A 25,211-nucleotide genomic window follows, 5' to 3' on the forward strand; every position below is an offset into this window, starting at 1 on the left:
TGCACTGTGTGACGTGCAGTGTTTACTTCCTGGAGCGGCCGCTTTGTGCGGCGATTGGCTGGCGGGACCACGTGATGCCGCATGCGTCCAAGAGTACGCATCACGGACGCATGAAGAGCCGCATGCATAACGCGTCTCAATCTGACGTCCAACTTCAACCCCACGTTGCGTTGGGGACACGTTATGCAACCTTAACGTGGCATCTAATGCAACGTCTTAGTGGGAAAGAAGCCTAAAGGATTAGTAGTGGTTTATATTGTTAAGCAATCAGGGCTCATGTTTTTTGGTGAGTGCTGTTAACGCCTTTCTAAATTTGGAAAGAGATCTAAACAGATGTGTTTATAATGATGGTTATTTGGGATGAGATGGTCACAAATGCCTTTTCCCCAGCTTTCCGAGAAGTCTTTGTAATTTCTGTGTATATTGGAATTTCCAATTTCTACAGAATTTGTTGTGTTAATTTTTGTCAGTTAATTGTAAAAAAAAAAATACACTTTTTTTTTTTTTTTTTTGCGGATTTACGCTATTATGAGGAATCAGCATTTCCGATCGGCCATTGGCAACTGCTGATCTTTCTCTGGCCTTAAAGCAGTTAGATTAGCCATACTATGCCAGGAAAAAAAAGCATATATATAAGTAGATGAATACTTGATCTACTTACATAACACGTTTTGTACTGTCCACATTTGATTTCAGTGAATTTTATATAGTAAATGAAGATAATTTTGTTCCTGGTGGGAGCCATGTCTTTTGCCCACAGTTTAGGCTAAATCCTGATGTCCTTTCTGCCCTTTACTTTTTTTTTTCGTTTCTCCAATTGCTGAGTCACCTCAGCCTTGCTTGTAAACACAAGTGAGCAGGGGATCAGGTTTCAGATAAGCAGCTAGACAAGGAAATAAAGGGAAGAGGAAGAATATATTATAGATAAAAAGAACCCCCAGCATGCATCTGTTTGGCACTGGCTACTAAAGGGCCAGTGCTCCTTAAGTATGTGATAACTCCAAATCATAACAGCAAAAAAAAAGTTTTGATAGTTTTGAATGCAGGATTGGCATCTTTATCACTTAATACGATCTGGCCAGTTGCTGTTAAAATTTGATTATGGGGACACTCCCGCTTTAACACTTCCAAGTTTTCTGATTGTATCAAGGTAAACTGAGGCGCCAAAAGGATAAAATTGAGGTAACCTTTTTAAAACATGGAGGTGGACCCTTACCCACTCTAAAGGACACGACAAAGGAACGTGTTAAAGTGACTAACAAAAAAAAGTTTTCCTGGGAGGTACTCTAGGAGGGGGAAGCCTCAGGGTCTCAATGAGGCTTCCCTCATCCCTGTAGCTGCAGGCAATCCAGTGCTGGCTCCCCCAAAGCGTCCAGCAATCCTGGCTCAATAAAGGCTTGATATATTTACCTTCCCTGGCGGGGCGCTGTTGCGGCTCTCCGCACAGAAATAGCCAAACTCTGTTGGGTCTGCTCTACTACTCAGGCGCAAGAGACTTGAGCCTGCGCAGTAGAGCGGACCGACAGTGATTGCCTATTTCCACCTATCTCCAAGCGAAGAGCAGATACTGCGCCTGCGCTGGAGCCGGGAAGGTAGATATTTACATACCAGCTGTTCGGATGGGCACAGCGAGACTGCTGTAGGACACAGGACGACGGGGGAAGCCTCGACAGGATCCAGAGGCTTCCCCCACCCGAGGTGAGTTTTTTTTTTTTTTTTTTTTTTTTTTTTTTGGGTTACAGGTTTTCTTTAAGGAATAACACCAATGTATTTTTTGGTGAGTTTGCTAACGTTGTGGAGTGTATATATTGGTGTTATTCCTTCACGCGTTCCTTTGTCGTGTCCTTTGGAGTGGGTAAGGGTCCACCTCCGCCTTTTCCATGTTTTAAAAATTTGACCTCAATTTTATCCTTTTGGTGCCTCTGTTTACCTCGATACTGTACCAATCCCCCCTTGGTGGAAGCGTGGAAATTATAATATTTCTTCCTCTCTACAGAGAGCGACTTCTGAATCCTGCGTGGGGACAGGCTTGTTCTCCCCATCTGCCTATACAGTGGTTGCCTGGGGGTAACCCTGGTTTGTGAGTATTACTTTGCTTACTCTACATTTTCCCTCATCACCAATACATACTATACCATATTGGGTTCTCGGTGTCCCTGTTTTACAAGTCTTCTGATTGGTGTTCTATACAGTGCTGATTCTCTGATTGTCTAAAATTTTGAGTCTCAGTAATGTTATTTCCATGGAATTTCGTTTTCTGCTGCGTAAAGCCGATTTTCCAATTTAAATCTCCAAAATCTGAATATAAAAGTTCATCCCTAGCGCTCAAATAAAATACTTTTTTGTGAAACAGTTGCATGTAATCTTCCGTTTGATGTTCATTGTTTTGCTAACTGAAAAACACAATGGCCTCATATCTAGAGATGGACGGCATTAGGGCCCTTTTCCACTAGCAATCGCTAGTGTTCGCGCTAAACGCTAGCGATTGCTGAATCGCAAAGTGCAGGAAACTTCCCAGCAATTGCGTTCACGATTTTTCTATGCAATGCACTGCATAGCAAAATCGCGGCAAAGATCGCGGCGCAATCGCGTTTGATTAAAAACCGAAATCGCGGTAGTGGAAATTACCTACCGCGATTCCCATGTTAAAATGCAAACCATAGTGATTTAAAAATCACTAGCGGTTTGCGATTCAGCATCGCAATCGCCGTTAGTGGAAAAGGGCTCTTACTGTGGATTCTGAAGGGTTGGTTTGTTTTTATGAATACTAGCAAACACAAAACATTTGCGGAAAAGTTTGAATAACAGCTCCACAGCGTTTAGCATCTAGTTCTTAGAATGGACAGTGAAGGTAAATATGAGCATGATGTCATTATCATAAGTCATCTTATACATTCCTGTACCAATCGGTGCCTCCGACAATGAAATTGCTATGCAAGAACTGGAAACAGGAGGTGAGCAAAGATGTGCGGACAACTGGATATTAACAGGTGTTCAAAAACTGTTTGCTTGGCCATTACAGGAACTCTGTGGCAGGGCTTGTTTTATGTTGACAAACGCTTATTATTATTATTATTATTATTAAATCCTTTTTAAAGCTGATCTGGATAGTTGCTGCAGCTAACCACTTCCTGTATTGCAGACTTCCATTTCTGTTCTCTGCAACCTCTTCAAATAGTTTTTTCTGTGTCCCACCCCCTGCAATCTGAACAGTCTGTAATTCATGCATAGATGGAAGTGACTTTTAACAGCTGTGCTATGAACTCCCTCAGCCCAAGATCATGTTTAGTGGCCATTGCGTTCCTGTGAGAACAGGAACATAACGGATCAGGATACTGCCTCCAGCTGCCTGCTCACTTACCTGTTCCCCTCCTCCTTATTCTGAAGTCACGCCTCCCTACTAAAAAGATTGGACATTATAATAACTTAATGTAGAATTGACAAGGGGACAGAACTGAAGAAATCGCAGTGCAGTTGGACATGAAATAGTACGGTAGAAAGCGGGGATGGAAACCAAATTAACTGTTCTCTGCATAATTGTTAATCTATATTGAAGCACTGGTTTTCCAAAATGAGTGAGGGCCAAAGAACTGAACCTTGTGGTGCACCAACAGCAGATGTAAAGCAGAGTTGGTATGTGTCACAGACCGCAAAGTCGGTCTGCAGACGGGTCAATATCAGCGTCAGAAATCCTCTCACACTGTCATTTTGCTCATCACGAAGCGTAAACCTGACTTCGCAATTTGATGAACTGACTAGTGGAGGGAGCGTTCGGACGCCAAAGGATTCACCACACACATACAATTCAAAGATCTGCCACCAAGCGGGTTACACAGCCCGCTACTGTAATTATACTAGTACTTCGAGAACGCTCTATTAACCCTTAGCAGTATGCAGGAGCCTGGGTCAGATCTTTGTATCTGAGCCAGATTCACGCATACGGGTTATAAATGTGCACTTCTATTAAGCACAGGGTAGCGGTTTCAGGAGAATGGGTACGATTGTGTATGTTCAGCAACAGGTCATAACCGCTAAACGATTTTTAAACGTTTTTATAACAAAAATGCATTACATATAGTTATATACACCAATTAACATATACACACAAAGCTTAAAAATAAAAGGGATAAAATCAGAAAGTTCTTACTTTAGTTACGGCTGAGCAGTCCATTTGGAGAATGAAGAAAGAGTCCAGTTTAAATGAGGCATTACTGTTAAGAGATTTTATAAAATCTTAGAATTGGGGCTGGGTTACCTCCAAACTAGGTGAAGGGAAGGCGGGGTTAGCTTCTAATCAGCAGGTTGCCACCCCCAGAACTCAGAGCAAGAAAATGTAACATTTATTAATAATCTGTGTGACTCCGCCCCAGATTGGTGCATCGCAAATCCGAGGCTATATTCATAAGCGGCCTGCGACCCTGTATCAAATGAGGCTACACATGCCTATTCTATCGCATTCGCTCTACGTAGGCTGAATAAAGCAGTTTCCCTACTGACTCCTGACAGTTGGAAAATTGTAATTTGGTGGAATTACAGAACTGGCTTATGGGTATCCGAAAATGTAATTTTTTTCTTTCTGTGACAAGCCTATTTTGAAATACAAAGACATTAAAGTTTCCTTTGTTTGAGTCTACGAGTTTGAAGGGAATCTCTTATCTTACTGGTTGGATCTAGTTTCTGGGACATGAGCTGTGCAGCAAATGGCTCTACCTAGGAGGTTGGGCCACGTGTGAAATTCCTTGCTGACCTCACAGGACATGGGGGGAAGTTACTGTACTCTGTTTTTTAGAGAAGAGAGGGAAAAGACATTTGCTTGTCCTTTTTGAGCGAGAATGTCATGTCTACTGATGGTGCAATCGATATGCGTATCGGTGGGCGCAATATGCCATTTTATTCGCCACAGTGTGCAATTGAGAAACAGTGAAAGAGCACCCAACCTAGTAAGAGACTCAGGAATGGTCATACGCATCAAAGGCTGAGGAAAGATTGAGGAAAATGCAGCTCGGATTGGAAATTCAGTTTTCCAAGAAAACGCTAAGCTGGGTGGCAGCTAGAGATAGCTGTGGAGTTGAGAGATTTGCTGTGTTAACATTGCTTGTTTGAGGAAACTGCTAGGTGTAGGAATAAAAAACGTGATGACATGAGAAGGAATAAGGATCCAGTGCACAGATAGTGAGGATGATGCTAAGGCCCCTTTCACACAGGCAGCTGACAGGCGGTGAATTCAATTCACCACCTGTCAGCTGCTCTACCTCTTCTGCACTGATTGGTACCGGCGCTGGAAAGGTGCCCCCTCCCCCATGGAGTCAGGTCTCTGCCATCCACTGCGTGTCAGCGGTTGACACACATGGTGTTACTACTTCAGTTGCAGCTGAATTGCACTGGTGGGAGATTGAACTGCTGAGCAAGCATGCAGTTCAGGCTCCATTCTGAAGTAAGCCATAATGCTCCAGTGATGAGCAGGTGGTTGGAGGAGGAGGTTGTAGTAAGGTGTTGAAAAGTAGTTTGAGAGCTGTGGGAATGAAAGCAAAAGTGTGACTGATGTAAAAGACTTTCCTAAGCTCATGTAATGCTTGTTTTTTGGACTACTACTTTTCTGAGTATGCTCCAACCTACATCTCCAACCGGTTAAAGGATAACTGTAGTGAGAGGTATATGGAGGCTGCCATATTTATTTCCTTTTAAGCAATACCAGTTGCCTGGCTATTCAGCTAATCCTCTGCCTCTAATACTTTCAGCCATAGGCCCTGAACAAGCATGCAGCAGATCAGGTGTTTCTGACAAATTTAGACAAGATATGACAAGATTAGCTGCATGCTTGTTTCTGGTGTGATTCAGACACTTCTTTAGGCAAATAGACCATCAGGGCTGCCAGGCAACTGGTATTGCTTATAAGGAAATAAATATGGCAGCCTCCATATCCCTCTCACTACAGTTCTCCTTTAATAGATTCAGTCAGTTCGTCATTCAGGGTCGCTGAGCCTGGTGTTTGGGTGTCATTTTAGTTGATGAAAGCTGATCTTATGTACAGTATATTTACATTGTTTTCGTACTTGTGACACACACTTCCTGGAAGTATGCCTCTGAGACCGATCAGGAATGCAGCCGATGTAAAGTGAAATTTGCTGTACTTGCCAGTAAGTCGTTTGTCTTTGTACTTGAAGCATTCCTCTTCCTTCATGCCTTTCTTTCTCTTTTGAGGAACAGCCAGCTTCCCCCAGTGTCCTGGGGACTTATAAATAATGGCATGTCTCTGCTTACACACTGGTGCACAGAGGACTGGAAGAGTGGCCACACTTCTCAGTGATACCATTACGCAATGTTTCATTTCTCAAAAATAGATGGGGATTTTTGACCAGGGCTGTGGAGTCTGAGTCGAGACAAAAAGACAAAACAAATAACATTTATATTGCGGTTTTCTCCTGGCGGACTCAAAGCACCAGAGCAGCAGCCACTAGCGCGCGCTCTATAGGCAGTAGCAGTGTTAGGGAGACTTGCCAAAGGTCTCCTACTGAATAGGTGCTGGCTTACTGAACAGGCAGAGCTGAAATTCGAACCCCGGACTCCTGTGTCAGAGGTAGAGCCCTGACACAGGTGTGTCACCATCCAGGTGTTGGAGCAATTTTTGGAGACCTGGAGTTGCAGTCTAGAAGAAAAAAATGTGCCAACTCCCCATGAATTTAAACTTAAAGGATACCCGAAGTGACATGAGATAGACATGTGTATGTAAAGTGCCTAGCACACAAATAACTATGCTGTGTTCCTTTTTTCTTTCTCTGCCTGAAAGAGTTAAATATCAGGTATATAAGTGGCTGACTCAGTCCTGACTCAGACAAGAAGTGACTACAGTGTGACCCTCACTGATGAGAAATTCCCCTTTTTACCTCTTTCTTGCTCTCAGAAGCCATTTTCTGCTAGGAAAGTGTTCTATAGTTGGAATTTTTTATTAGTGAGGGTTACACTGTAGTCACTTCCTGTCTGAGTCAGGACCGAGTCAGCCACTTGCATACCTAAAATTTAACACTTTCAGGCAGAGAAGGAAAAAAAGGAACACAGCATAGTTATTTGAGTGCTAGGCACTGTACATACACATGTCTATCTCATCATGTCATATGTCACTTCGGGTATCCTTTTAAATTAAAATTTTGAAAGAGAAAATGATAAAGTCCTCATAAATAACTTGTAGTACGCACACACACACACCCGCACACCCGCACACACCCGCAGTGGTGTTGTCTATCACCCACAAACCTGGTACAGATTGAACATGAAGAATGTGTAATAGAGGAAGAATCCCCTCATTCTCCTGAAAAGTACCTGCACATCACTCTATAGGCCCGTAACCACCTCACAATTCTTCTGACGATTTTCCCGTGTATAGATCTTTCCACCTTACAGACAATGGCCCTGAATTTTTCTATAGGGGACATAGAAAAGGTAGAGGCCTTTTTCTGCAAGGTGGCAGGGCTACACGCTGGAACCCAGCTGATATCGGGCTCTATTGAATGTTATGTAGAAAACATGCTGGGGAATTCACGTTGGCAATGACAGGTCAGGATGCCAGGCAGGGTAGTGACGTCTTCCGGGCCAGGAGATTTTTGTTCCCAAAAACAGATGCCATCTTAAGTATAGCTTTAAAATTCCTAAGCTTTGGTAGTGATGAAATTTAATTTTTTTTCTGTTATATACTTTAGATCAACAAGATTGTTGTATGCAAATTAGGAGTCCGCTCAATCATAAACTGAGGAGTTGGGTGGTTTTTGTTCCAACTCCACAGCCCCGTTTTTGACCCCCACAAAAATGACAAACTTATTTTTCTTGCACAGCAGCTAGAATAGGGTACTTGTTAAAGAGACTCTGTAACAAATTTTTCAGCCTTAGTTCTTCTATCCTATAAGTTCCTATGCCTGTTCTAATGTGCTCTGGCTTACTGCAGCCTTTCCTAATTGCACTGTCTCTGTAATAAATCTTATCTCCTTTCCTCTGTCATGTCTGTCGGGCTAAGGCCACATACACACATCAGACTATAGTCTTTTGAAAATGAAAGATCACAGACCAAATTTACTCCATTCCATGTAGTATGAGAGCCATACTCTACACAGTCTTTTCTATGGAGCTGAACTCCCAATCAGAAAAAAATCTTTGCAAGATACTGCACACAAACATGCTGTACACACTCAAAAGATCTGTAGCTGCAAAAGATCTGTTCCTGCCAAAAATCCATTCCTGCAAATTGCAATGATAGTCTGAGATCTGCAGATCATCATACACACATGATTTAACTGACATTCATCTGCAGATCAGATCCGCCAGGATGGATTTTCAGATCTGCGGATGATTGCTTGATCTGTAGATGAATGTCAGTTAAATCATGTGTGTATGATGATCTGCAGATCTCAGACTATCATTGCAATTTGCAGGGATGGATTTTTGGCAGGAACAGATCTTTTGCAGATACTGATCTTTTGTGTCTGTACAGCATCTGTGTGTGCAGTAGCCTGCAAAGATTTTTTTCTGATGGGGAGTTCAGCTCCATAGAATAGACTGTGAAGGTGTGGCTTTCGTACTACATGCAGGGTGGTAAGATTGGTCTGTGATCTTTCAGTTTCCAAAGACTATAGTCTGATGTGTGTATGAGCCTTAAGGCTTGAATGTGTGGAATGTGCAGGGCTGCTTGTAATTGGAAAGAAGCGATACACACCCTCTGCAGGCCCCCTGCACACTCTGTATGACTCACACACTCTGTTTATGTGAGCCTATCACACGCTGGTTAGTTTGTTTGTAAACACTAAACACTGCCTGAAACTGCGAATTACAAGCCATGATTGCAGCAGAGAGTGGCAGAAACCGCACAGAGGGGCACAGGAGAAAATAAGGAATAGGATGGTATGCTTTTTAGTGTAAGAACATTAGAGTACAGATTCTCTTTAAGGGCACTGCCTTTGTCATGGGTGGGGGGGGGGGGGGGCTTTGAATCTTGTTTGTAACCAGTATCTGGCATTAGGGAGTCTTGCCCAAAGGACTCCTTACTGTGGTATGAGTGGTTGTAGCTGTCAAATGCTTTAAAGGAGTTATCAGGCAAAAAAAAAAAAAAAATTTCACTTACCTGGGGCTTCTACCAGCCCCATGCAGCCATCCTGTGCTGTTGTAGTCACTCACTGCTGCTCCAGTCCCCCTCCGTCAGCTAGTTTAGTTTTTTGCCGATCTCAGGGACGGCAGGCCATTTTGCGTAAATTTTTACGCATTTCCACTGGTGCAAGAACCTAAAACACATTTGTTTTTACGCGTTAGTGGTTCAATGCGTAAAAATTTACGCATTGAACCACTAACGCGTAAAAATGTATGTGTTAATGTTCTTGCACTAGCGGGAATGCGTAAAAATGTATTCAATGCAGCCCGCCGACCCAGAGTTCGGCGAAAACTAAACAAGCTGACGGAGGGGGACCAGAGAAGCAGTGAGTGACTACGACGACAACACAGGATGGCTGCATGGGGGTGGTAGAAGCCCCCAGTTAACCACCTCAGCGGTAACCCCGTGTGTGACACGGGGTAAGCCGCCGGAGGGTGCCGCTCAGGCCCTGCTGGGCCGATTTAAATTTTTTTTGCTGGACGCAGCTAGCACTTTGCTAGCTGCGCCAGCACCCCGATCGCCACCGCCGCGCGCCCGATCGCCGATATCCAGTGCGGCGCGCGCCCTCCCCCCCAGACCCCGTGCGCTGCCTGGCCAATCAGTGCCAGGCAGCGCCGAGGGGTGGATCGGGTCTCCCAATGACGTCCCGACGTCGGTGACGTCATCCCGCCCCGTCTTCTTTGAACAGGATTTCCTGATCGGAGATCGCCGAAGGCGATTCGAAGCGGGGGGATGCCGCTGAGCAGCGGCTATCGTGTAGCGAGCCCTGGGCTCGCTACATGATTTAAAAAAAAATAAAAAAATCAAAAAAAAAACTGCTGCGCTGCCCCCTGGCGGTATTTTTCATACCGCCAAGGGGGTTAAGTGAAACGCTTCCTTAGAGTAGCCACTTATAAAGACGCTGCCTCTCTGGTGGAAGAATTCTGAATTTCTCGGGGACTTGGTAGGTGTTTCTTGGAGTAAAAGTGCATACATTTGATTAAGGTGCTAGTTGAAAACTGTACAGGATCTGCTACTACTACTACTACTTTTCCTTACACTCGCACAAACCTCCTCCTCTTTCCCCGTGGTGCCCAATCTTCATCCCCCCCCCCCCACCTAGATTGACTCCCCAGCATCCTGTTGAAAAGTGCACCTGCTACAATAGCGGGCACCAAACTGCGGCTACAAATGGCGGGCACTCTTAACTACTCTGTAATGTTTTATTATCCATGCGGACAAGATTTTGGTAGATCCAGCTGCCCCCGTTTGATTTGATTGTTGTGAAGAGGTTGAGGGAAGGAACTTACTGGGGTCCACGGAAAACGGCCATGGTTTCCGGTGGACAATGCTTGTTTTAAGTGTGCGTTTTTTGCATGTCAGTGGACTATAGCAGACTGTTAGCAATGGAAATTGCATGTGGTATGTGGAGTCTTCTCATGTTTTCATGTTTGTTTGTTTTGTTTTGGTTTTTTTTTTTTTTTTTTTTTTTTTGCTGTTTTAGAGTTAACTTGTATATTTCATACCACTTTTAAACAATGATATGCACCTGCACACCAGTTCAGTAGCCTCATGCTGAATTAGTGGCCAGCAGGTGAGATACATTTCACTGGGCTGCCTGGTAAGGCCCCGTTAATGTGCATTTGTTTCCTTTGCGTTTTTTTTTCTATTTTCCTAGCTGTGAGTTCACAATTCTCCTAACACGCAAATTGTTTGTCAAGGAGTAGAAAGTTGTGGATATCAAATCAATGAACAGTTCACACAACTGCTAGTAATTCAGCTCATGTTGGAAGTATCAGCAGGATTATTACCTAAACTGCATTATAGTAAAACAACCACAGGATGTCACTGTCAGTAAAATGTGGTGATCTATGGGGTTATTTCCAGTATTCTCTCTGTTCTAAGTAAGCTGCATTACCTGATGATCGTATATGAATTAACACTTCAGGACTAAACAAATTTTCGCATATCAGCACTGCTCCCATTCATTCGCCAATAACTTTATTACTACTAATCACAACTTAATGTTCTATATATTTTTTTTCAAGACAAATTAGGCTTTTAGTATGTCATAATTTTAAGTAATTACATTATTTTCAATACATTTTAAAGGGAAAAAAATAAAAATGCACTTTCTCCATTATAGCTTTACAATAAACAGTTAAACCCAGAAATTCTATTTGCTTATTCATCCTGTTTTTTTTTGTTTTTTGCTTTCGCATTGTACACTCTTGATGATTATAAGACCTTATTTGCAAAAATAATAATATACTGACATATATATGTAAAAAGCCAAGTTCCTAAAAACTATATGGGCTTGATTCACAAAGCGGTGCTAACCTAGTTAGCACGCCTAAAGACTTTTGGGCGTGATAAGCATTGCACTAAGTAGGTTAGCACCGCTTTGACGGAAAAATCGCGCAACTTTACGCGCAAAACTTTGCACGCGAGTTTATTTTCCCGCCAAAACTGAGTTTAGGCGTGATAATGGGCTTTTCACCAGCGTGCTAACTGTTAGCACGGCTTTGTGAATCAAGCCCTATATGTTTTTTTCATATTCTGTCACTTTTTCATTTTACAAGTCTTTTTATTTTGGTACAGAATATGAAAAAACGTAATCGCCTTTGATTTAGTTTGTGACTGACTAAAAATAATACACAAGACATGGGCCTCAACCCTAAAACTTTCTAAACTCTATTCTACTACTTATCATGGATAAGATATTACCACGTCTCTTGTAGTTTTCCTAAGACTTTCCCAAATTTGATCATAATTTTGAAAATGACTTTTTATGTTGGATTGAGTTTGTCCATACCTTTTTTTTTTTTTTTTTTTTTTTTTTATGTGATGTATGCCCAAGCTTTAAGACCCACCACAATGTATTCTACAACTCATCACGGTTAAAATGATATCACATGTGCCTCATTTAGTAACAAACTGGTGGTGCACTCCACAATTACACTGGACGTTTATAAACGTCCATTTGTCATTAAGTGGTTAATCTCTGCATGTTTTTTTTTTCTTTAAAGTAAAGCGTTCTAACTTGTTATACTGGGTCCCTATCTACGTGTACAGAACACTCTGCTCCATCAGTCCAGGGCTGTGGAGTCAAGGAGTCAGAGCAATTTTGGGTACCCGGAGTCGGGGATTTCATAAACTGAGTCAGATGATTTTGTACAAAATCCACAGCCCTGGTAAGAATTAGACTAAGGAGTCTGAGCCATTTTGGGTACCCGGAGTCAGAGTTGGTTTCATAAACGTCGGAGTTGGAAGATTTTTGTATCGACTCCACAGCCCTGGACTAGGAACTAGATTGTGAGCCCCTTTGAGGGACAGTTAGTGACAAGACAATATACTCTGTACAGCGCTGCGTAATATGTTAGCGCTATATAAATACTTAATAAAATAAATCGCATCAGCTGTTGACGCCTTTTATTTGCTGGGACCAAGTTCTGCCTCTTGGAGTATATTAGTAGAATTTTGATGACTGTTGGCCACCACAGCTGTCTGTAGGCTCCTTGAATCCTCCGTCTGTTTTTCCACGCACATTAGTCCTGCTGAAAGGACGTACTGCACACTTCACTGACTATAAGATGTATGTGTAAGCCTCTTGCATACTGCCAGTTATGCAATTCAACTGTTAAACTCCAGGTCCGGGTCAGCACAACGTGGCTCCTTGTACAAGACCCACTAAACCTATTAGTTCCATATGCCTGACTAATGAGCAGCGCAAGGGGCCTTTCCTGCCAGGCGAGCGCAGTTCCTTGTTAAACTGAAATATTCTGTTTCTTTAAAGAACCTAAAGAAGTCTCTGTGTGTTTCTTTGCAGGAGAGAAAAAGAAGACTAAAGCCATAGACAATGAGCTTAACCCAGTGTGGAAAGAGGTAATTATTTATTTTTACGTTGCTTTACATGTGTGTTTTGTTTTATAGTGGTAGTTTTTTGTGTTTTTGTTTTTTTTGTTTTCTTTTTTCTAATATGGATTGAGTTATTTCCGTAAGTGGTTTTCTTTTTACTTTGATTTTTTTTTTTTAGCTCCTGCTTTGGCATTCATAGAAACAAAAGGTTAAAATATTTTTCATGTTTGTCAGCTGTTTAATATTTTGGATACTTCTCATGCTTTTCATAGTTTGCAACTGATTCTAACAATTTTTTTCTTTTCTTTTGCCTTACTTTTATCCAGTTGAGCCCTGCACTGATCAGCTGAAACATTAAAACTAGGCATTTTTTATAACTTTTATGTATTTATATAGCATTGGCATGTTCCTAAGTAGAGATGGCTTGAACCTCTGATTTTCGGTTCACGAACCTACCGCGAAAGTTCGGTTCGCGCGAACTTTTGCAAACCGCAATAGACTTCAATGGAGAGGCGAACTTAGAAAGTTAGAAAAAATTATGGTGGCCGAAAAAATTATGGAAAAGATGTTTCAAACAGTCTAAAACCTGGACAGAGACATGGTTGAGTGAGATACATGTCAAGTCTCCGTAAAAAAAACTAGATTTGATTCAAACCACTGCTTTAAGGTCAGAAATCTCATTGAATGTTGAATTGCAGGCCTACACTGCTTTACAACATCAGGAAGTGTAATCCTTCCTTCTTACCTCCTCCCCCCCCCCCCCCCCTTCCTCCGGAGGAGGGTCTTGTCCTCCAGGGAATTGTAGGATTTTAAAAGCCAGCTCACATACATTGGCCAGGAATTGAACCCAAGTCTAGTGCTTGGTAGGCAGCTCTCCTCACCACTATACCACCACCAACACTACATGCTGAAGCCAGCCTAGCATGTACCATTATGATATATCCAAGAGAAAAATTAGCTTGCTTAGGGATTTGTAGGATGTCAAAAGCCAACTCATATACATTGGCCAGGATTTGAACTCAGGCCTACCGTTTGGTAGGCTGCTATCCTAACCATTATACCACCAACACAACACACTACAATGCTATAACCATAGCCCCTTAAGAGAAAGTGTCATTAGGGCCTTGCTGTAACATAGATTGTAGTGTAACTATTTCATTTAATGTACCCTTCTTAAACTTAAAGATTGTATACAAATGTAAGCAGACTGCAGAGTGGCGCAGCAGAAGTGTGCTGGGCCCATAACCCTGAGGTTGATGGATTGAAACCATCCCTGCTAGGTGTACTTTATTTTTTTACACCTTGCTTTACCACATGGGCCAATCGGCGGCAATAGCCCCTTAAGAGAAAGTGTCATTAGGGTCTTGCTGTAACATAGTTTGTAGTGTAACTATTTCAACTAATGTACCCTTCTTAAACTTGAAGATTGTATACAAATGTAAGCAGGCTGCAGAGTGGCGCAGCAGAAGTGTGGCTGGGCCCATAACCCAGAGGTTGATGGAGCAAAACTAACCTCTGCTAGGCATGATTTCATTTTTGCACCTCGCTTTATCACATGGGCAAAACTGTTTCCATAGCCCTGTAAGAGAAAGTGTAATAAGGGCCCTGCCTTAACATATATATTACGGTAGCTAAGACTACTACTGGGCCTTTCTTGTAGTTGAAGAGATGAGTGAACTGTGACTCCACACTTAAAAAAAACAAAAAAAAAACAAAAAAAAAACGCAAACAGAGAAACTTCTCCATATTGGAGCATTGGATTTGGTAAAGTCTTAAGCCAATGTGTTGTAAAAGACACACGTAAGCTTTAGGTTAGCAGGAATGATTGCATGGCCACCTAGCTTTTCATCCTTCCCAGGCCAGCTAGGCTGACTTAAGACTGTAGTGTTGGTGGAATAGTGGCGAGCATAGCTGCCCTCCAAGCAGTTGACCTGGGTTCAATTCCTGACCAATGTATGTGAGTTGGCTTTTGACATCCTACAAATTCCTAAGCATACCCATTTTTCTCTTGGATATATCATAATGGTACATGCTAGGCTGGCTTCAGCATGTAGTGTTGGTGATGGTATAGCGGTGAGGTAGAGCTGCCTACCAAGCGATAGACCTGGGTTCAATTCCCGGCCAATGTATGTGAGCTGGCTTTTGAATTCCTACAATTCCCTGGAAGACGAGACCCTCCTCCTCCGGAGAGGGGGGAGGAGGGGAGCTGTTGTCCGGTGCTATATAAGGAATAACATTCAGCCAGGAGCAAGCTAACAAGCTTACAAGAGCCTAACTAAGGTCTCCCTAGCAGAGTCTGTCAGCAGCTGTCCCTTAACTAATTACTGTAGGTAGACGAGTGAGTAAAACGCAGGGCTGTGGGGTCGGTACAAAAATCTTCCTACTCCTACTACGACTCCGACTCCTCTGTTTATGAAACCACGACTCCGACTCTGGGTACTCCAAAATTGCTCAGACTCCGACTCCTCGTCTCCGACTCCTTAGTCTAATACTTAACAGGGCTGTGGATATTTTACAAAAATCATCCGACTCCGACTCCTCAGTTTATGAAATCAATGACTCCAACTCCGACTCCGGGTGCCCAAAATTGCCTCGACTCCTCGAATCCGACTCCGCAGCCCTGGTAAAACAGCCAGAGAACTTTGCCTTTTATAAGGGGGGGGGGGGGTGGGGGGGGGTGGGGGCTCCAGGAGTGTAGTCTGATTGGCGATAATGTGCCTGCTGACTGTGATGTAGAGGGTCAAAGTTGACCTTAATGGAGCATTATGGGGGCGAACCGAACTTCCACAATAGTTCGCCTTCGCTGGCGAACGCGAACCACCCAAAGTTCGCCTGGAACCATTCGTGGGCGAACCGTTCGGGCCATCTCTATTCCTAAGTGCTTTGTCCGAGTACATAGTCATGCCACTGACTGTCTTAACAGGAGCTCACACTCTAATCTCTACTTTAGTCCTATATCCATTGTAGTCCAAGCCCAATTTTTGTTTTAGGTGGAAACAAGAGTACTGGTGGAAACCGATGGGGAGAACCTTCAATACTCTTCTGCTGTGCTCATTTAGGGGTGGGGCCATGGATATTTTGGCTATTACTGCACTCCTCCACTGTATCCCCAAATATCCTCAGAGAAAAATGTAGAGCGAGAGGAACATGGGGTATAATGTCACACTACACACGCCCTTCTGTGGCAATGTCGTACACACTGTAAGGGTGCCAATACCAGAGATGGGGATGGGACCCTCTGGACTCCCTTCAAAAAGCCTGCTTACCCGCAGGTTTCTTTATATGAATGCAAAACAGGCAGGCATTGCCTCCACTATACCAGATCCTGCAACAGAAGCAGACTATTTATAGTGTAAAAAAGTGAAGTTTTAATTATCAACCCTGCCCTCCCAGCTAAAATGCATATACAGAGTGAAGAACTTGTGCATCAGCATATAAAAGTATATTACGGCCCGACGAGCTCATGTTTTGTCCTCTGCATCAGCCCTGGTCCAGGAAGTAAGGTTTGACTGCATAGGTCCTATCTCCACCTATGGAGGGCTGCTGTGGACTACCACCATTTGAACAGTTTAAGTATGGAAGGGGAGAACTTACAAACTCTGTACAGATCTTGCCATGGCTGAGCTTTAAACTGGAAACCCAGCACTGCAAAGTTGAGATTAAGGCATCTATATAAACTTATATCTGCGCTCAAGAGCAAAATCCATAAGCTGACAAAGTAAAGTCCTCAGGATAGACTTCTCAGGTGGTTTGTATCAACTTCAGAGCTGTACATGTAAAAATCCAGATTGCAGTGAGTTGGCATTGAGGTACTGGGTCAGGCGTTTGTGAACCAGACGCTCAAGGAGCTTTGAGGCAAAGGGAAGGAGGTAGATAGGGCGGTAGTTGGAGGGTAGCGAGGGGTCGAGGGAGGGTTTCTTGAGCAGGGGTAGTACAGTGGCCTGCTTGAAGTCTGAGGGGAAAGGTGTCTGTGGATAGGGAGAGGCTAAACAGGGTAGTGAGGACTGGGCCAATTCCGTGAAGTGAAGCTGGAGTAAATCAGAAGGGATGGGGTCAAGGGGGGGGGGGGGGGGAAGTAGTGGTATGGGAAGTCTGCAGTAGGTGGTTGACTTCCTCAGTGGTAGCAGGAGTGAAGGAGGTGAGGGGAGGATAGGGTGGAGGAGGAGCTGGTTGGGAGGGGGGTGGGAGGTGAAGATTGGATATTTGCCGATGGATGGAGACAATTTTGTTGAAGTGGGTGGCTAAATCTGTGGCAGAGAAGGAGGAAACTGAGGGGGGGGGTTAAGCAGGGAGTTGAAAGTGGCAAAAAGACGCTGAGGGTTGGAAGCTTGTGCTCCTATGAGCTTGTAAAGGATTCCTGCTTCGCATGAGCAAGGGCAGTGGTGCGTTTTTTCCCTCTTGAGGTTGCGAGTATGGGTAGTGCGCCAGGGGCTGGGGGTTAGGGGGTCGGTTGCAGCTGAATATTGGTGGAGCAGCTTTCTCTAGGGCTGATGAGTTTGGCGATACTGAGCTGCAGCAAGATTAGGACAGGTTAGGGTGGGGAGAGTGGAGGAGAGGGCATGGAGGGGTCAGCAAGGACGCTAGGGTTGGGATTGCGTAGGTCTCGCTGCCATCGACAGTGGGTGGCGGGTAGTTTGGAGGTTGTAAATGTAAACTGACTAAAGAACGCATGCTAATTGGCGTTTTGTGATTTTCATGGTGAGTGTTATTACCTCTGTAGTTTTTCTTACTTTCAGTAGGTATGGGAGGAGCACACACAATTCAACCTTGCCCATTTGAAAATGTCTGTCGCCACTTTTTCTTTTTTATTCATATAATGCCAGCATCTTCCGTAGCTCTGTACATGGTGCAAAAATGTACACTAGTGAGGAGCATAGATGCATGAGCACACAACACCGTTTACTTCTGTCACTGGTTGGCCTGATTGTACAAATACTAACCTCACCAACACTGGAACATAATCAATTGGTAAAGAGCAGCAGAAATAAAAAAAAATCTAGGGTCAGGTCCCTGCCTTTGCTAGCTTACAGTCTAGAGTATTGTTAAGTGGAGACTCTTGGGGAGTATACAAATGGGTTAGCCGATAAGAGGGGAGGTCATATCCTTTACTTTTTAATCGTATTGAGTTTGAGGATACAGGATGACATGAATGCAGACAGACAGGATCTTGACATAAGGGTGTAGAGGTTAGGAGTTGAGATATTTGAGTAACATCAGAGTACAGATGATACTGAAGAGCATATTAATTGTCCCAAGCCATGAGTATAGATGAAGAGGAGGTCCAAGGGTGGAGCCTTGGTGGTACACCAACAGACAGTAGGCATGGAGAGGGTTTGTATTGGAGTAGAAGCCAGTGAAAGTATTCAGATGGGTACAAGAAAATCCAAAAATGTGCTAAGCCCTTGACACCTCGAAGACCAAAAAAATTAAAATATTTTACTATGATAGCATTGTAGGCTAACAACATAATCCTAGATAGTGCAGTATAATGTATAACAAGCTGCTTTGATTTTTAGTATCCATTTTCCTGGAAAGTGTTTTACACTGGTGATGGATATTAAGAATTTATTTTAGGCATGCTTTTTATGAGCTACTAAAAATATTTACAAATATGTATGTAAAATTCAGAAGACATGCATATGAAATTATTTGTGTGTCTGCTGTGCGGCCTCCTATAATATATAGGCTGCCAATTGTTGATGGATGGGTATGGTCAGAAAGGATCACCATTGTGTGGTTTGGGGCCATTCTGTAGATCCTTCAATGAGCAAAAGTACAAACCTATCCTAATCGGATATAGTGATTAGTGGACAATTTTCCTAAGGGCTCATTCACACATCCAACATAATGCACAAAATGACCAACCACACAAGTTGTTTCCAAAGTACATACACCCTAACCAACTAAATAACTTTCTTAAATACTATGCGCGCAAGCTAAACGACAAACTGAACAACATGTCTGCCCTTTTTGCTCAAACTTTGTTTTTGATTGCAAACAAACTCCGGCACTCTCCAGACAACACTTCTTTATTCAGGCTGCAAAGAAACGGTACAACAAATGCCCCCTCAGGTGTATAAACATGCCTCTTCAGTACCTGTGGGCCTCACATTGTTCAAAGCTATTTAAAAGACTTGTACACACATGGCCAACCTACATGATAGATTGTTTGCCAGATCCATCCAGTGGATCAACTTTTCCAACTATTAAGTCATCTGGTTGTTTGCCAGCCGTACACACGCCTGACTATCTTCCAACAGACCAAGTTAAGTTTGGAAGCTAGTTAGTCAGATTGTTGGGATGTGTGGCCTTAACATGCAAACTTTCACTGACCCAGAGAGGGAAATAAAAGGGCCAAATAAAGTATAACAAGCCTGGCTAATTGTTTGTTTTGATCTTTCTGTGAGTCAGCTGCAATGTGCCTGTTTTTTTTTTTTTTTGGGAGGGGGGGGGGGGGGGGAAACTGTCACCACTTGATCAGGAGACCTCTGAAAAACAGGTTCTCATGTTCGCCAGCCTAGAAAAGGTGTTAAATCTATCCTGTAACGTGATTGGATGCCATCCGCTTCACATTTTCCAGGATTTGAGACGTAGTTATTGCGTCTTTTTTATCCACGGGGGAATATTGCCCATATAAGGCTGGCATATTATCTATAGCTTAGGTTCTCAACATGTTTTCTGTATGCCCCATGGAGTAAATTTGATGCGTTCAGGGTTATTGACTTCAGTGCAAGGTCTAACAAACTATAAGTTAATGTTAAAATAACTCTCAAAGTATTTTCATTAATTGAAAGCAATAGCAAGACGTTTTTGAATCAGGATGACACCATTTATTGACTAACTAAAAAACATAAACCAGCCTGCAACCTCTCACCCCATTTAGATGTTCTGTTTCATTTAAAGAGGACCCAAACCAAACATTTTTTAATTAAAAATATTTAGTTGCACCACTCTGAAGATAAACACTCCTTCAAGCCTATGATCATTTCAGTGCATGCTTTCCACCTTTTTTCATAGCTAGGATTATACTGGGGGCAGCCATGAGCATTTCCTCATTGCCGGACACCATCTACTCCACCAGTTTGCCGGAAAAATCCGGCAATTTGAAAGGAAGGGAGGGGTTCCTCCAATAAATGTAAAATATTTTATATTTGTCATCATGCAGCTGAAAAAAGGCTGCTATTTATCATTATAATTTAGAAAATAGATTTTATTTCTGAAATCTTGTATTTTTAATTTGTGTCCACTTTAAGACATCTTAACCTCCCTGGCCTTCAATTTCCCCAGGACTTCTTTGCAAAGAGTGATTTAATTAATTTTCATAACTTTTTTCTTTTTTCTTCTTCTTTTTTTTTCTTTTCTTTTCTTTTCTTTTCTTTCTGTAACTTGCCAAAATGTGTGAAGCAAGGGTCTAGCATACAGTGCAGGAGAGTATTGACGAGTAGGCATGTCAATACTATTTACAGCATGTTTTGTATGGACGTGTATATCTGTCATTACCGCTAGGGAGGTTTTAATGACGTGTATTTATTTATGCTGGCAACATGAAAAGGGGATGCATAGATTTATTTTTTTTATATGCACATATATAACTGTCCCAACATCTTGTAAGCAAACAGGATTGAGTCTGATAAAGGCTGCACAGCTGAAAGCTTGCATTTGTTGTACAGAGGAGTCAAAAGTATAAAGTAGGATAAAATGTTTTAAAAGGGAACAATGGGGGGTTAGTGGTGGACTTGCCTCCCCAAAGTAGACACAGAAAAATGTTGCTTAATTTAACAAATGCGATTTATTTACATACTCCGGATAGATGTAATGCGTTTCATGGGCACATCCCACTTCATCAGGCAATAAAATTGGAGTACAATTGACAATTGTACAAGCTTAGCGCCTCTCAAAGCTTGCATTTATTCTTTTAAGTTAACCAATAAATGGTATCATCCTGATTCCAAACGTCTTGCTTTTACTGATGGCTAACACTAAACACTCCACCGGCCGCAATATGGAATGGTGAACAATAATTTATACACAGGCCAGGGATCCACTGCAAATCTCAAGGCACTTTGTGTTTTTGAGGTGCGTTTTTTTTTTTTTCTAGCAGTTTACGTGTCTGAGCCCAAAGGCTCACAAAATGCTGCATGTCCTGTGAGTAGTTCTATTTGCAATCGCTCTAGTGGGCTTAACACCATAGACTGACTTTAGCAACGCGTTTTTTTGAAGGCACTGTTTTGTATGCACTCCAAAAATGCTCATAAAAGCACTCTGCGTCCCAGGCCTAAGATTGTACTACTGATAGTGTATCTCTCAAGAATTCATCCCTGAAATGTTCTTTTCTGTACTGTAGGCACTTGGCACATGTGGTTTTTATAAGGGGCACAGAACAAAAATGTTGACAAAACACTGCTCTTTAGTGTGAAAAACAAAGTAAGACCATGTGTGTCAGCTGAAGTTTATCTTGGTTCAAATCCTCAGGTCACTTTATACATACATTTTTATTTTCTGCATGGTCCCTGATCATCCAGATTGGCAGCATGAAGGAAACTAATTGGATTTAGAAACTCATGACAAACACTGAGGGCGGGGGTGACTTGTGTGAAGTCCTCTGTCCTCTGTCCACTGTATGCTGTGAAATATTTGTGGTTCAATAAGGCTACATAAAGGCTGTTCTCACACTTTCTTCTCTTGCAGCTTCTGGAGTTTGACTTGAAAGGAATACCTCTGGATTACTCCTCCACATTAGACGTCACTGTCAAAGACTTTGAAACAATCGGAAAGGATAAGTAAGTGGCCTATTCTTATGATCTGAGCTTACGTTATCTGTAGAAGAAGGTATCAGTTAAAGGATTCTTTTAATTGAAAGCAACAAATGGGAGGAATGGGGGGTCATAGACTTGCCATAGGACAGTACTTTTATGAGGATTCTTGTACCTGGAATTGTGAAACGGTTTTTGCAAAGTCTATGCAGTTTGAGGTTTCCACCCCCATTACCTTGGATTATAACTGTGCCAACATAACTCTTTATTTTTTAGGAGGAACTCAGTGTATGCATGTGAGAATGATTGGATTTGTGCAAAGCAACTGAACATGATTTAAAGGATACCCGAAGTGACATGAGATAGACATGTGTATGTACAATGTCTAGCACACCAGTAACTGGGTTCCTTTTTTTTCCTTTCTATGCCTGAAAGAGTTAAATAACCGGTATGTAAGTGGCTGACTTAGTCCTGACTAACATTCCAGACAGGAAGTGACTACAGTGTGACCCTCACTGATAAGAAATTCCCTTTTAACCTCTTTCTTGCTCTCAGAAGCCATTTTCTGCTAGGAAAAGTTGGAATTTCTTATCAGTGAGGTCACACCGTAGTCACTTCCTGTCTGAGTCAGGACTGAGTCATCCACTTACATACCTGATAGTTAACTCTTTCAGGCAGAGAAAGAAAAAAAGGAAACACAGCATAGTTGTGTACGAGGCACTGTACATACCCATGTCTATCTCATCATGTCACATGTCACTTCGAGTATCCTTTTAAGGTGGACTTCAATATATTGCAAGATAGTTTAGCCCATTGTGGTTTATTGTACATTATTTGTATTAATAAAAGAAACTCTTAGGGCCTGTTTCCAACGGCACGCAGATTGGATGCAGAATGGATGCAGAAAAACTGATTACAATGAATGCCTATGGAAAAATCTGCATCAGAAAAACTGCGTTTAGTGGAAACGGGCCCATAGACATTGGAGTCAGTGTTTCTGCATCCATTCTTCATTCAATCTGCATGCAGTGGAAACAGGCCCTTAGCGTTAACATTTATTTTCTTTTACATTTGGTGGACTCACAGAGCATGGTATTCTGGTATGCTGCTTAGAGACACTGAAGCAAAAAAAAATTGTATGTGTAGTACAGCTAAGAATTGGCATTAGGAGTAGACACAGAAGTCTAATATTGTTTCCAGTACAGGAAGTTATGAAACTCCTGTTATCTGTGCAGAAAGCCATTGAGCTCCACGATATTCAAATTTGCAGAGAGCTCTGTCTTCTGAAGCTTGTTATCTCAACTGTCAGTCACTGTATTTCTTTTTCTCTGCAGAGGACAGTTCATTAGTTCACTAGCCTACTATTTAAAATCATTTAGAATGCTGAGTAGTGTGTAAACTGCTAGTATTAGAGAATGATGTAATGTTATATAAAAAAAACAAGCAAAAAAACCCCCACTATATAACTGAAAATAAAAATGAGAATATTTTCTTTGCTACTAATGTTCTAGTAAATATCCGTACTACACACTAGGGAACCAGTTTCTCACAATGCATATCAATTTATTTGTTATCAAAATAACACAACCCCCCGTCCCCCCCCCCACATAAACAACCCCCTCTCCCCTAAAAACAATGCCTGTATGATTTGGAGCGCTCCCCATTCATACCAACACATGCAAACAAAGTCTTTGGCCAATAGACTGTACTCTCCTGTTGGATATAGCAGCTGACAACTTAATGCAACTTTTCATGAGACATCACACCTCTCTAATAGAATTGTTAGGGATACTTCCATATCACAGTTTCAACTGAAGTGCCCCGGTTCCTCAATGAAAGTGCTAGTTTCCACAGACCTGTAATGGCATCTTGCTCCATAGAAAGCTACATTCACAGAACGCTTTTAGCCTGTGTATATATTCCAGATTAGGTACAGTCCTGTTAGGGCACGTTTCCACTGGAGCAAATCTGCATGAGTTTTCTGCATGCAGATTCGCATAACCAATACAAGTGGATGGGACTGTTTCCACTTGTCAGGATTTCTTAGCGTTTTTCTGTGCAGAAAAAATCTGCACGGCAGAGCCATCAGAATTATCACACCGCGAAGCGGTGTGCGAATCGCATACAATGTAATAGGATGCGTTTTTCTATGTGTTTTCATGTAAAACAATGTAATAAGCACACCAGCATTGACATGGTTAAAAATGCTTGGCCACAAAACGGATGCAAAATTGCATAGAAAAACACATCCACATGCAAAATCGCACATGCGTTTTCCACACTGGAATCGCACCGCACCAATGGAAACGCACCCTTAGTGTGCTGAATCAAACGCTGCACTGCAGCACTCGCCACCTCTTGATCGGTCACACCGTTCTTTGTTTCTCTCAGCACTCGTGGGCTTGTATCTGCGGCGTTCCGCGGCTTACACTGCCATCACTTGCCGTAGTCGCGGGTGCTTTTTGGTGAGTCTTCCTGGCCGGGCCAGACTAAGATGTTCCATGCGTTGATGGAGGGATGCAGAGCATCACGCGCTCTCATTGCGGCGGCATGTAACCATGCCTGCATACGCATTACGCCTACTAACTTCATGTGGGCTTCCTCAGTGCATCTGCTGTGGATTTACATCCATACACTAGGTAACCAACCAATCGACAATCCAATTTGTTTATTATAATCGAATTGGATGAAAATTGATGCTGCAAAGTGCATGCTCGACCGACAAAGCGACCAATTTCGGGACAGAAATTGGCCGCACAGTCGATTGCACATGTTGGAAAATGTCGGGCCGAGGTTGGTTGGTCGGGTGTGCAGCGGTACGGCGACCGAATGCGAACGAGCGGCGAGACAACGAAACCCAAGCCGCCACAATGTATAAATGTGTGTAGTGCATTTATACATTACTTTTCAGGTGTCAGCCTCCACGCGGTTTCCGTCCATCTCCGGGTTCCGCATACACGCCGGCGCCACGCTCTGACGTCACGAAGGCGCATAGCGGCTGAGGTCAGACGTTTATGCGCCGCTAGCGTGTATGCGGCTTACCCGGCGAGATGGACGGATGGACCCGACTAACTGCTACAGACAGGTAATCCACTTATACATTTTGTCTGCAGCGGCGGGCGGACAGCGGCGGCTCAGCCGATTCCCTGATGATTTCATGCTGAAATCGTATGGGAATCGGCCTCTAGTGTATGAGCAGATTCAATTACAGACAAATTTAACTCTAATCAGATTTGATTAGAGATAAATTTGTCTCTTGGCCGAATCTGCCTATACTCGTTCTAATGTATGGGCACCTTTACTCGATGTCCCGCCGATACACAGCAGATTCGATCACTGATCGAGTCTGCTGTGAAATCGATGTGCAAACGCTGACCGATCAACAGATTTCCATCCCAAATAGATCGATCCCGTTGATCTGTCTGTGCGGAAAATTCTGCTCGATCGCCGGCGGGTCGGGAGTGCACCGATGGCGGCTTTCGAATGTCCGA

General features: G+C 42.8%; 1 protein-coding gene across 1 annotated transcript in view; it reads left to right on the forward strand.

Annotated features, from left to right (window-relative positions):
- Window positions 1–25,211, forward strand: part of MYOF (myoferlin) — a 225,995-nt gene that overhangs the window by 34,509 nt on the left and 166,275 nt on the right. Inside the window, 2 exon segments of the mRNA XM_068258907.1 lie at window positions 12,939–12,994; window positions 21,656–21,747. Of these exon segments, the coding sequence (XP_068115008.1) occupies window positions 12,939–12,994; window positions 21,656–21,747 (148 nt within the window).

The sequence above is a fragment of the Hyperolius riggenbachi genome, chromosome 10 (assembly GCF_040937935.1).
Source record: "Hyperolius riggenbachi isolate aHypRig1 chromosome 10, aHypRig1.pri, whole genome shotgun sequence".
Taxonomy (NCBI): Eukaryota; Metazoa; Chordata; class Amphibia; order Anura; family Hyperoliidae; genus Hyperolius; species Hyperolius riggenbachi.